General features: G+C 45.1%; 1 protein-coding gene across 1 annotated transcript in view; it reads right to left on the bottom strand.

The window, feature by feature from the left end:
- LOC309549334 (fucolectin-4-like) overlaps window positions 1–12,804 on the bottom strand; it is a 63,199-nt gene extending 50,395 nt beyond the window's left edge. Inside the window, exons 1-2 of the mRNA XM_082249533.1 lie at window positions 12,702–12,804; window positions 5,691–5,769 (exon numbers count right to left, since the gene is read on the bottom strand). Coding sequence (XP_082105659.1) covers window positions 5,691–5,754 — 64 coding nt within the window. The 5' untranslated portion in view covers window positions 5,755–5,769; window positions 12,702–12,804. The remainder of the gene's footprint in view (window positions 1–5,690; window positions 5,770–12,701) is intronic.
- Between the last annotated feature and the right edge of the window lie 952 nt (window positions 12,805–13,756).

The following is a 13,756-nucleotide window of genomic DNA, read 5'->3' as shown; positions in this document are numbered from 1 at the left end:
TGCAAACTGTTGGCGCTATATAAATACTAAGGAAATGAGTTCCGCGCTGTGGATATCTTAACGGATGGAGAAGAAGAAATTAGGCTGCAGCCTACCCTGGACTACAATCCTAAGATTGTGTAAACAAAGGAATCAATAAGTGGGTAATTGGCGCTGCCTATAGTGAATATGATTAAGTGTAAATTTCAATAAATGTATATAAATGTGAATATCAGTGCATATATCCGACTTGATATCGTAAAAATAGCATATATATAATAAAAATATTATAAGATCAACATGTAAACATTAGGAATAGAGTTGAGCGGACACCTGGATGTCCGTGTTCGGTGGGTTCGGCCGAACTTGAAAAAAAAGTCCGGGTCCGTGTCCCGGACTTTTTCCGAACTTTACCCGGACACCGAACCCCATTGAAGTCAATGGGGATCCGAACTTTCAGGCACTAAAATGGCTCTAAAACACCAATGGAAATAGCTAGAGTGCTGCAAATGGCAGCAAATGTAGTTAAGAACATGGCAAGTGCTCTGCAAACAAATGTGGATAGGGAAATAACTTAAAACAACAAAAAAAAAACAGAAAAATAAAACAATTTTCTTCATCTGTGAAGGACGATGCCCATATGGAGTAGGAGGGAGGTTGAGGTGGCGGTGGATGTGGCGGTGTAGGTGGAAGCGGCGGTGGAGGGGGACGAGGTAGCCAACACTGCTTTTTTTTCAGTCATTTTAAATTAGGGTACACCCCAAAAGAGTGAGAAAGATCAAAAATATAACAATGGCTGGGTAAGGTCGGTATCCATCTCTATGCTCCACAAGGTACGGAAAAGTCCTGTGGGATCCATGCCTGGTTCATTTTAATGAACGTGAGCTTGTCCACATTGTCTCTGGACAGGCGGCTGCGCTTGTCTGTGATAACGCCCCCAGCCGTGCTAAATACCCGTTCAGATAATACACTGGCTGCAGGGCACGCCAGCACCTCCAAGGCGTAAAGGGCAAGCTCAGGCCATGTGGCCAATTTGGAGACCCAGAAGTTGAAGGGGGCAGACCCATCATTCACTACATGTAGGCGTGTGCACACATACTGCTCCACCATGTTGGTGAAATGCTGCCTCCTGCTAAGACGTTCCATATGAGCTGCTGGTGCTGCTGTTTGTTGTGGCGTGCTGACAAAGCTTTTCCACATTTCGGCCATGCTAACCCTGCCTTCTGAGGTGCTGGCGGTGCCCTGGTTGCGTTGGCGACCTCTTCCTCCTCCTCCTCTGCCTTGGCCTTGTGCTTCCACTGTGGCCCCGCTGTCAGGTGGGAATGCCAGCAGCATGGCGTCTACCAGCGTGCGCTTGTACTCGCGCATCTTGCGATCGCGCTCCAGTGAGTGAATTAAGGACGGTACGTTGTCCTTGTAATGGGGATCTAGCAGCGTGGCCACCCAATAATCAGCACAAGTTAGAATGTGGTCAACTCGGCGGTCGTTGTGGAGACACTGCAGCATGTAATCGCTCATGTGTGCCAGGCTGCCCAGAGGCAACAAAAGGCTGTCCTCTGTGGGAGGTGTATCGTCTGTGTCCTCTGTATCCCCCCAGCCATGCACCAGTGATGGCCATGAGCTGGCCTGGGTGCCACCCTGCTGTGAACATGGTTCCATCTCCTCCTCCATCTCCTCCTCCTCATCCTCCAGAACTGTGCCCCTGCTGGACAATTGTGTACCTGGCGTTTGTGTGTGCAGGAACCCACCCTCTGAGCCACTTGCGAATGACTGCCCTGAAAGCCTTGGAAATGTTACCTCTTCATCCTCCTCCTCCTCATCCTGTCCCACATCCTCTTCCATCATCGCCCAAATCGTTTTTTGAAGGAGGCATAGAAGTGGGATAGTTAAGCTGACAACGGCGTCAACGGCACTGGCCATGTTGGTGGAGTACTCAAAACAGCGCAACAAGGCACACAGGTCTCGCATGTAGGCCCAGTTATTGGAGTGAAGTGGTGCTGTTCCGCAGAGCGACTCACGCGTGCGTGCTGCAGCTGAAACTCCACTATGGCCTGCTGCTGCTCGCACAGTCTTTCTAGCATGTGCAAGGTGGAGTTCCACCTTGTGGGCACGTCACATATGAGGCGGTGAGCGGGAAGGCCGAAGTTACGCTGCAGCGCTGACAGGCGAGCAGCAGCAGGGTGAGAACGCCGAAAGTGCGCACAAACGGCCCGCACTTTCTGCAGCAGCTCTGACATATCGGGGTAATTTTTAAGGAACCTCTGCACCACCAAATTCAGCACATGCGCCAGGAAAGGGATGTGCGTCAAACCGGCTAGGCCCAGAGCTGCTATGAAGTTTCGCCCATTATCGCACACCACCAGGCCGGGCTTGAGGCTCGCTGGCAGCAACCACTCATTTGTCTGCTGTTCCATGCTCCTCCACAACTCCTGCGCGGTGTGTGGTTTTTTCCCCCAAACAGGCAAGTTTTAAAACTGCCTGCTGTCGTTTACCCCTGGCTGTGCTGAAGTTGGTGGTGAAGGTGTTACGATGACAAGATGAGGAGGCGGTAGAGGATGAGGAAGTGGAGTAGGAGGAGTTAGGAACAGGAGGCAAACTGAAGCGCCCTGCAATCCTCGGTGGTGGAAGGACATGCGCCAAATTGCTATCCGCCTCAGGCCCATCCGCCACTGCATTTACCCAGTGTGCCATTAGGGAGATATAACGCCCCTGCCTGGAAAAGTAGTGGCGGCTGGGCACGACGTACTGTGGGACAGCCACCGACATAAGGCTTTTAAAACTGTGCATCTCCACCAGACGGAATGACATCATTTCAAAGGCCAAGAATTTTGAAATGCTGGCATTCAGGGCCAGGGATCGCGGGTGGGTAGGGGGGTACTTCCTCTTCCTCTCAAGTGTTTGGGAGATGGAAAGCTGAACGCTTCCACGGGACATTGTGGAGATGGTTGGTGACCCAGGTGGTGGTGTTGCTGACAGATCGTCTGTTTGCGGGGTGGCAGGTGCCGGTATCACTACAGAGGTGGATGAAGAGGCCGAGACTGCAGCAGAAGAGGAAGCAGGAGGAGCCAGAGACCTTTCTTGGTTTTGAAGGTGTCTACTCCACTGCAGCTCGTGCTTTGCACTTAGATGCCTGATCATGCAGGTTGTGCTCAGGTTGAGAAGGTTTATGCCTCGCTTCAGGCTCTGATTGCACAGGGTGCAAACCACTCGTGTCCTGTCATCAGCACATTTTCTGAAGAACTTTGTAATGTTCTGGTACCTCTGGTACCCTTATTTCCACATTTCTCTCTTAAAATTGCGTCCCATCTTGCTATCCAAATGGGACGCATACACCTTTAAGGGCAATGACATCATCGCCGAGCGCCGCTATGAGCGGCTATTTCAATCGCCGGCTTTCTCTCACTCATTGCTCGTTCAAACCGCATGTTCACTGCACCTTCTCTTGTGAAGCTGGAGCTGCTGGCTATTCCCTTTGCCTAAACTGAACCGGAACCTTGCTGCCGATCCGTATCTCGCTACTGGATCACCTCTCACTACTGAACTTTGTTACTACTACCTATCTAGTGATAAGTACCCCACAGGGGATTCCTTACTAACCTGCACTTCTACTGTCATCTACTGCATATACCAGGACTATCTCTATCTAAGCTATTTCCTATCATCTGCATAGACTGTTAGCTCTTGGGACTACCATCAACTATCTTTGCACTAGGTTACTCTGTCTTGTATACTCCATCTGCTGTCCCCTACCATCTGCACTATACTTGACATTAGAACCTATCTGCTTACTACCATCACCTACCACTCTCCTAAATACTACTCCTAGGTGTTCACCATACTATAGCCTGCCTCTCACCTATATACTCTCATGTATTCTATCCCTCCATTAACATCAGATAGAGTGTATGTATATTGCATAAACAGGCTGTGCACAGTGATGAAGTCCTGAGAGTTGGATATGTTTGTTCAACAGAATCTCTACACGACTACTGAGTGTGACAATTCTGCAGCTGCAAATCCATCCACTAACAAAAACGCATGAGCGTTACAAACTTCCACGCTAGAGAACTCCTTTGAGCTGGCTTTGGTGCGCTCGGTCCCTTGCTGCGTTGGGCAGTAGCGGGCGTAGTGTCTAGGGCACGGCCGCTCCGCTTCTGCACCCTGCTCCCTCTTCTGCTGTGCTAGTGGCTCTGTGCGACCACCGCCTCTTCCTCCAAACTACTCAGGTCACCTGCATGACCTTCATTTCATGTGGGGTTGAGGACCTCATCGTCCTCCACATCATCTTCCACCCAGTCTTCACCCCTGCCCTCCTTGTCGGTCTCCACAATTCTGAGTGCCGCAGCAGTTGGCACCTGCGTTTCGTCATCATCAGAGACGTGCTGCGATGGTCCTTCCATGTACTCATCTTGAGAAATAAGTGGTTGGGCATCGCTGCACTCAATCTCTTCCACTTCTGGGGCTGGGCTACCAGTTACCCACCATGGGGTCACCTTGATTTTCATCTACTTACCAATTCTCTCTGGATTTGGACTAATTCTCTGGGACTATTTCCTATTTACACTTATTTGGCTACCTGGATTATCACTTCAGCCAGTTACCAAATTATTTATTGCTTTTTTTGCACAATATTTTTGCACAATTTGCACTTACCACATTTTATTTCTTCAACTGTGATTGTATTAATTTTATTGGTACTGGCTATTAAGTTATCAGTTTTTTAGCCAACTACTATATAGTTGATTGTATAACCATCGATCATTACTCTTATATTTCATTGCACTTTATCTGATACTCTTTCACTGGTAATATATTTATTTATTTTTTCTTATACTGCACTTTCTAGTCACTGGTCACTTTATATTTGGATACAGTTACACCATTGCACTCAGTATTTTCAGCATTTTTTATCACCAATGGCCACTTGTTCACATTTATATACATTTATTGAAATTTACACTTAATCATATTCACTATAGGCAGCGCCAATTACCCACTTATTGATTCCGCTATATAAATACTGTATTGTAATACTAAAAATAATAATTTATCTAAGCATTTACCTTTCTTTCTGTCTACCTATAATTTATCTCATATCGATGACTATTGGCATCTATATATTCAGTAGATACAAATTTATACATAGGTTAACCTCAGATCTGTCTGTCTGTCTTTCTGGCTATTTGTCTGTCTGTCTGGCTATTTGTCTGTCTGTCTGGCTATTTGTCTGTCTGTCTGGCTATTTTTCTGTCTGTCTGGCTATTTGTCTGTCTGTCTGGCTATTTGTCTGTCTGTCTGGCTATTTGTCTGTCTGTCTTTCTGGCTATTTGTCTGTCTGTCTGGCTATTTGTCTGTCTGTCTGTCTGGCTATTTGTCTGTCTGGCTATTTGTCTGTCTGTCTGGCTATTTGTCTGTCTGTCTGGCTATTTGTCTGTCTGTCTGTCTGGCTGGCTGTTTGTCTGTCTGTCTGGCTATTTGTCTGTCTGTCTGGCTGGCTATTTGTCTGGCTATTTGTCTGTCTGTCTGTCTGTCTGTCTGCCTGTGTGGCTATTTGTCTGTCTGTCTGTCTGTCTGGCTATTTGTCTGTCTATCTTTTTGCCATCATTTTATATTTTGGCTTACACAGGATAAATAAATTATTACAATTTAATGTCAGCCTAATATAAGACATATAACGTTCTATACAAACAGTCAGGGACAACAGTTCTTACACTGAGCAGAAACCCCACAGAGGATCCACAAGAAGGCCACAGTGTGTAGAAATATCATTCTCATGATTTAGAAATTCACCTAAAGGAAAATTTAGGGAAAATAAACAAAATGTTATCTTGCCACAATACAATATTAGGTAAAGCATAAAACTGAATGTATTTGCTGTTTGATTTTAGAGCTCTCAGGTTTGTGTAGACTTCACCACTAAAACTCAATTAATGTAAAGCATAGGTATAATTGAGGTGGACTTGCTCTTTGATTTTTGAAAGATAAACTTTAACTGGCCATTACAGTGTATATAAAACCAAAAATGTGTGTTTTTAGTTTTCATTAGGGCAAGGAAGCATTAAAACCTGTGCCATTCAATCAGAACTGTGCATACGCGGGAGTGACATCATCGCTGGCTTGGTCATTCAAGTGGCCACAGCCCACTTCGCTTCAAGGTAAGTCTTTCATAATGTGCTAGTATGCAGTGCATACTAGCAGTTTATGATATTGCCTTGCAGGAAGAAACATTTATTTTTTGTTAAGAGTTTACTACCACTTTAACTCATCCCTCTCATATTCAGTAGGCTAATCACATGCATGCTACTTGTTTGTAGATTTGATTCCCATTGGCATTTAATGTCTCTAGAAATGTCTTTAATAGTAGGAAGAATAAGTATCTTGAGGTTCTGATGACACAAATTCGATTTTTGGCAGTGCTCAAGATATCCACTATATTACCAAAAGTATTGGAACGTCTTTACACGCACATAAACTTTAAGGGAATCCCAGTCTTAGTCCGTAGGATTCAATATTGAGTTGGCCCACCCTTTTCAGCTATAACAGCTTCAAATCTTCTGGGAAGGCTGTCCACAAGGTTTAGGAGTGTGTCTATGGGAACGTTTGACCATTCTTTCAGAAGCGCTTTGGTAAGGTCAGGCACTGATGTTGGAGAGAAGGCCTGGCTCACAGTCTCCACTCGAATTCATTCCAAAGGTGTCCAAAAGGTGTGCAGGCCAGTTAAGTTCCTCCACCCCAAACTCGCTCCTCCATGTCTTTATGGACCTTGCTTTGTGCACCGGTGTGTAGCCATGTTAAAACAACAAGGGGCCATCCCAAACTGTTCCCACAAAGTTGGGAGCATGAAATTGTCCAAAATGTCTTTGTATGCTGATACCTTAAGAGTTCCCTTCAATGCAAACCTATTTTTACCTTGGCCCAGACTTCCAGCTCTCTAAAAGCTTGAAATCCCATGAGAATGCACTTCACCCCATTGCAGAGGTGTATTTTCACAGGATTTTGAGCACCCAGCTATCCCAGGAGACATTGGAGAGGCAAAAATTGTATTTTTTAAATCACCTTCAAAGATAATTTGACTTTGGGGGTGGGGGCTTTCAATAGAAGTTCCAATTTAAAAGCAAGTCTGTGATAAAAACAATTAGGAAATATGCTCCATGAAAAGAAAAAAAAAAACACATGCAGCCTGTTATCACTGTAGTGCACATGGACAGGGAAAGGCTGTAAAGAGGCTGCAGGATATCTGCAGCATTAATATGTAACAAAGTATGTAAGAAGGTTAATACCTCCCCCCCCCAAACCCCCAATTCTCCAAGGTACACAGCATTTTGCTGCCTAGATGACATTCATTACAGCGGTAGTAAACCCAGTCTATGATTTTAACCTACAGGTAAGCCTATAATAAGCACATTACTAAGGCACCCCAAATGTAATTCTCAAACTTGTCTTAACCTCTAACCAACCCAACCCCCTTTTACCCCAACTCTGTAGAAAAAACGCCAAAACACAATTGTTGGAGTAAAATTTGGCCGTAACGGCCATTTATTAAAATAAAACATTCCTTAAAACAGGAACCAAAAATAATAATACAACAACAAGAAACTTGAGGTTGCCAATCTTTGGAGGCACCAAGTATCAATTATCAACTATGTATCTGCGTAATTATTTAAACGGTCCCCAGCCGCCCCACACCAGCTCGGGGACAACCTCAACATTCTGCAGATACCTCACAATTTTAACCTACTAGTTAAACCCCCATTAACTGGCATTCCACAGATGACTCCATACCTTAGATGGGTCCCTAAACTGATGAGCACAGCAGATTTTTTTAACCCCTCCAAAGACCCCAACCACCAAATCATGAAGACCACATACAGAAGCATAAATCCAATAAATGGGCGGGCAGGCAGGAACGTTCCTCCCCACGTGCTTCATGGAATGCTGTGAAGATGTGCTGCCCTCTCCAAGACCACCCTTCCAGTCCCTCCCGCAGGCTAAATAAAAACCCCTAATTGGGTAGAAGACTGATTTAACTTATCTGAACTTTCTTAACCCTATCTCTACACTGCCTACATAGTCATGCTAGCCCTGTGCTTATTTTTTATTGTTTTTGCTTTGGGCTGTACTTGATTACTAACACATTATGCCATTGCCTTACAGGTGTTTTTTTTTTTTTTTTTTTTGTTAAACTCTGCCACGGTTTACTAATGCTTTAGGGTTCTTTTTTACAGTATCCACTTCTCCAAACGTGCCAGTGCCTATAAGCCTTAATCTTATTTCTCCCCCTGCACTTTATCAGCAGCACTCTCAATACTTTCCTTATCACCATTAAAGCACATTGTCATTATGGCTGCTGGAAAAACTGAGATGGAACAAAGAATGAATAAAGATCAAAACAGCATTGTGACAGAACCCACTGTCACTGTGTGTTTTGGAAGGGACTGTGCGCATGCCTCCTACCGACAGACTATGGGCCAGAAGATACTGGTATTGTCATGAACCTTGGAATACGGAAGTGTTCCTCCTTGAAATATGTTACACAGTGAGGGGGTCTTCTGCCCTGTCTTAAGGCTCCAGACGGCTCCATTGTTCTGTGTCTGGCTATTGAGTACATTGATTGCCCCCTGGGGGTTCTGTCTCATTACACATAACAGTCCTTCTAATCAAGCTATCGGACCAATCCCTGCTGACTCATTTTCAAGTCCTCATTTGCATGACTAAAGAGGACCTGAAGGAGGACTACATGTGCTTTACAATTGACCAATAGGAAAGCTGTTGTTGGGGGCGGGATGTTCCAAATTCTGTACAAAAGTGTGTTGTATACTTTCAATAAATGTCTTCCTGTTTGAACTTACATACAGCCTGCCTGGTGTTTGTTCTAATGGAGTCCGAACGGCACATAGCTGTAGTTCGGATCCCGGAGCCTTCGTTGAGCGAACCATCAGATGTTGCGATCTGCAAGCTGACTCACTAGTAGCAGAGGAGTGTCGGGAGAGCGGAAGCGAGCGAGCAAGGGTCTCGTTACAAGCATTTAATGTTAAAAGGTTAAAGTTCTAGTATGTATTCTTAACTCAAAAAGGTCCCTTTTTTTTGTAAGTCTCCAAAATTATTATTATTATTATTTATTTTTTTTGTCGCTATAATATTCAACTTCCTGTTAGAGGGTGGCTACATTCATTCTTCATGGTTGCACAGTATGTAGGAATAAAGCCAACCTCTCTTGCTTGCTCCCAAGATGGACTATGGACTATGTACTATTGGATTTGTAGTGTGCACGAAGGCAATGAGGCAGAAAACCCCAATAGGAAATGATTTCCTGAAAAAAATAGACTACATAGCTAATAAGTAATAGATGTACATGGACTGTTTTTGACTTTTTGTTTTTCCGCCGATCAAACCTACCTAGATGGATGCAGCATCTGTCCCCTGGCGCCTCTACACTGAGAACGGAGGGATTAAACACTGCCGATCGCTCAGTTCTCACAGCTCCCCGAGCAGAAAGCTGCTGACTGTCAGTCACAGCTCTCCACTCTGCCTCCTCCTCGCTCATTGGAGCGCTGGGCTGTGGAGGGGTGGGGAGCGGCCGGCTTAGGCTCTCAGCGAGCTGGGTATCACGACTTCCATTGTTGCGATGACGCGGAGCCTGAACTGACTTCTGTGACGTCAGCAGAGAGCAGATTTCAGCCCACTCTCTGCTGAAAACAGGTCACAGGAGTGCAAAACAAACTGCACTCCGATGATCCATAGGAGATGTACAGCCAAATGAGCTTTGGCTATACTTCTCCTTTAATGACCAGGCCATTTTTCATGATATGGCACTGCTGTAACTGACAATTGTACGGTTATGCGACCCAAATAGAATTTATGTCTTTTTTTCCACAAATAGAGCTTTCTTTTGAAGGTGTTTGATACCCTCTAATTTTTATTTTTTGTGCTATAAACAAAAAAAGAACGACAATTTTGGAAAAATATATATTTTTTACTTTCTGCTATAAAACACACCTAATAAGATAATGTAAAAAATCCAATTTCTTCATCAGTTTAGGTAAATATGTATTCTGCTACAAATTTTTGGTAAAAAAAAAAATCCCAATAAGTGTATATTGATGGTTTTGCGCAAACGTTATCATATCTACTAGGGGATAGATTTATGGCATTTTTATTTTTTGGCAGCGATCAGTAATTTTTAGCGGGACTGCGACATTGCGGTGGACAAATTGGACACCTAACTGACACTTTTGACACTCTTTATGGGGACCAGTGACACTAATACAGTAATCAGTGCTAAAAAATATGCACTGTTACTGTACTAATGACACTGGCAGGGAAGGGGTTAACATTAGGGGTGATCAAAGGAATAAATGTGTCCCTAGGGGGTGCTTGATAACTGTGTGGGGGGTGCTCTGACTGTAGGAAGACAGAGATCTGTGTTCCTGCTTTGGCAGGAACACAGGATCTCTATCTTCTACCCTCTCAGAACGGTGATCTGCCTTGTTTACATAGGCAGACCGCCGTTCTGCCTCTGTCGGGAACAATTGCGGGTGGCCATCGGAACCACTGATTGGCTCCCCCTCTGTACAATCAGTGTGCGAATGCGCCTCTGGTGACGCACGCGTCCTCTAATGGTATTGCATGAGATGATGTACAGATATGTGATTTCATGCAATTGAGCCAGCCTGCCGCAGAAAATGTAAGTTAGGCGGTCGGTAAATGGTTAATTCAACCATTCTTACAAACAATTAATGACAACTAATATGCAACAAATAATATGTGTAATATGTGTATAATAATTTTACCCAACCCTCTTTCAACCCCCTACCCCAGCCAGAGGCGTAGGAACGTTATCGGCGCCCCCCGAAAGAGAGAGGGGGGTTTACACAGAGAGCGAGAAAGGGCAGGCTTACAGAGAGAGAGAGAGGGGGGTGACATAGAGAAAGAGAGGGGGGGTGACATAGAGAGAGGGGGGGGGGTGACAGAGGGAGAGAGAGAGGGGGTGGCAGAGAGAGAGGGGAGGTGACAGAGAGAGAGAGAGAGGGGGTGACAGAGAGAGAGAGAGGGGGTGACAGAGAGAGAGAGAGGGGGTGACAGAGAGAGAGAGGGGGGGTGACAGAGAGAGAGAGGGGGTGACAGAGAGAGAGGGGGTGACCAAGAGAGAGAGGGGGTGACCAAGAGAGAGAGGGAGAGTGACAGCGAGAGAGAGGGAGGGTGTCAATGAGAGAGAGAGGGGTGACAGAGAGAGAGGGGGTGACAAAGAGAGAGAGGGGATGAGAGAGAGAGAGAGGATCACAAAGAGAGAGATTGAGGATGACAAAGAGAGAGAGGGGGGATGACAGAGAGAGAGGGGGGTGACAGAGAGAGAGAGGGGGTGACAGAGAGAGAGAGGGGGTGACAGAGAGAGAGAGGGGGTGACAGAGAAAGAGAGAGGGGGTGACAGAGAGAGCGAGAGCAGAGAGAGAGGAGGTTGACAGAGAGAGAGAGGGGGGCGACAGAGAGAGAAGGGGGGGTGACGGAGAGAGAGAGAGGGGGTGATGGAGAGATAGAGGGGGTGACAAAGAGAGAGAGAGGGAGTGACGGAGAGAGAGAGGGGGTGATGGAGAGATAGAGGGGTGACAGAGAGAGAGGGGGGTGACAGAGAGAGAGAGAGAGAGAGGGGTTACAGAAAGAGAAAGAGAGGGGGGTGACAGAGAGAGAGAGAGGGGGTGACAGAGAGAGAGGGGTGATAGAGAAAGAGGGTGTGATAGAGAGAGAGAGGGTGTGACAGAGAGAGAGGGTGACAGAAAGAGAGAGAGGTGGTGACAGAAAGATAGAGGGGGTGACAGGGAGAGAGGGGTGACAAAGAGAGAGAGAGAGAGAGAGAGAAGGGGGTGACAGAGAGAGAGGGGGTGAAAAAGAAAGAGAGAGAGAGGGGGTGACAGAGAGAGAGAGGGTGACAGAGAGAGAGAGAGGGGGGGTGACAGAAAGAGAGAGAGGGGGGTGAAAGAGAGAGAGAGGGGGTGACAGAGAGAGAGAGAAGGGGGTGACAGAGAGAGAGGGGGGGTGAAAAGAAAGAGAGAGAGAGGGGGTGACAGAGTGAGAGAGAGAGGGTGACAGAGAGAGAGAGAGAGAGAGGGGGGTGACAGAAAGAGAGAGAGAGGGGGGTGAAAGAGAGAGAGAGGGGGTGATGGAGAGAGAGAGGGGGTGACAGAGAGAGAGAGAGAGGGGGTGAAAGAAAGAGGGGGGGTCCCCCAGTCAGCTTTGCCTGGGAGTGGAGAGGAGGTTGAAGGAGTCTCACAGTGCTGAGCGGTGGTATGGGTTCCTCTGACAGCCCCAGTGCAGTCCCCAGCCTGCCGCCGAACTGGAGCCGATTGATGATGTCACGGTCATGTGACTGCTGACTGGCCACATGTGTGGGCGGACAGAGCTCCGGAGAACCCGCACTGCTGCCTGGAGTGGACACAGGGCTCCAGGATTGGAGTTGCACGTTGCCTGGGGGCGCCGGGGGTGCAGGCTGAGCGGAGGGCGCAAAAATCACTTTTTTTGCACAACCCCCCCCCCCCCCTCAGCCTGCGCCCTTGGCGGGCGCCAACCCCTTAGTGTGCCCCTGACCCCAGCTAAATTAGGTTTAGTACCTAACCTTAACGCCTACCTACAGGTGCTCTTTGCAGCAAGCTGCAGAGACTACACCTAATATAGCCACCATAAACAGTGAACCATCACTAATCTATGCATTCTATAATAAAGCCACATACCAGAAGAGTAACGGATCAGCAGTAGCACAACTCTCCCAGATGTTTATCTTCTGAATCCCGGAGATTCTTTTTTCCTTCTGGCTGAATGTTGCTTGGAGTTATCTGTTATTTATATGAGTTTCTGATGTTTATTTGTAAGAGCAGATGGATGATGGTAAAGTTACATCCGGTTTTTCCAGAACAGTTCATATAAATGAATAAATCAAATGAATAACTTTACTGGGAGTGTATCAATAAACTTATATTTACCATTGGAACTTGAGCAAACACGTTTATTACATTGTGTTTGGATGTTCTGCTGAAATGCAAATAGTAGTAAAATAGATAATATTTTTTTACAACTAATTTGTATAAAAACTAGGTGTGCGACTTTTCTCAAGAAAGTGATTTATAAATGAAGTAATATTTTTCAAATAAATGTCCATAAATCCAGGTGTGTTACTTTTCTCAGGAAAGAAGTAAAGTTTTTAGACCAGGAAAGTGATGATCAGTGTCAAAAGGATACATGATACAAAGTAGATATGCATAAATTAGGGTATTGGCCAAAAGTCAATATTATAGTTAGTCCTCAGTGATCAGATGTTCAAAAAGTAAATTAAATTAACCAGTTGCCGACCATAATCTGTATATACAGTATATGGTGGCATGATGGCTCTCCTGCACAGGATCATATCCACCTAGTACGTGATCATGCACTTTCCAGTCTGGGGCGCAAATTTTATTTTTTTGTATTATTATTATTTTTTTTTTTTTTATACTTTTTATTTTTTCTTTATTATGTTTTTATTATTACTTCTATTATACTTGTATTTTTGTTTTTATTTCTTTTTTTTATTTTAGCTTTTATTTTTTGTTTTCGTTTTGTTTTTTTTTGTCTTTATTTCATTGTTGTTGTTTTTGATTTCTTCATTTACTTTCATCATTTTCATTTTTTTCTTTTCTAATTTTTTTATTTTTCAATTTATGTTTTTACATTTAATGGTTTTTGCTTTTGTTAGATTTTGTTTATTTATTATGTTTGTTCACTGATTTTTGCTCCACTAGCATCCTTGCTA

The sequence above is a fragment of the Pelophylax lessonae genome (assembly GCF_965119305.1).
Source record: "Pelophylax lessonae genome assembly, chromosome: 3".
Classification (NCBI taxonomy): Eukaryota; Metazoa; Chordata; class Amphibia; order Anura; family Ranidae; genus Pelophylax; species Pelophylax lessonae.
This window is presented reverse-complemented; position numbering and strand designations above follow the sequence as displayed.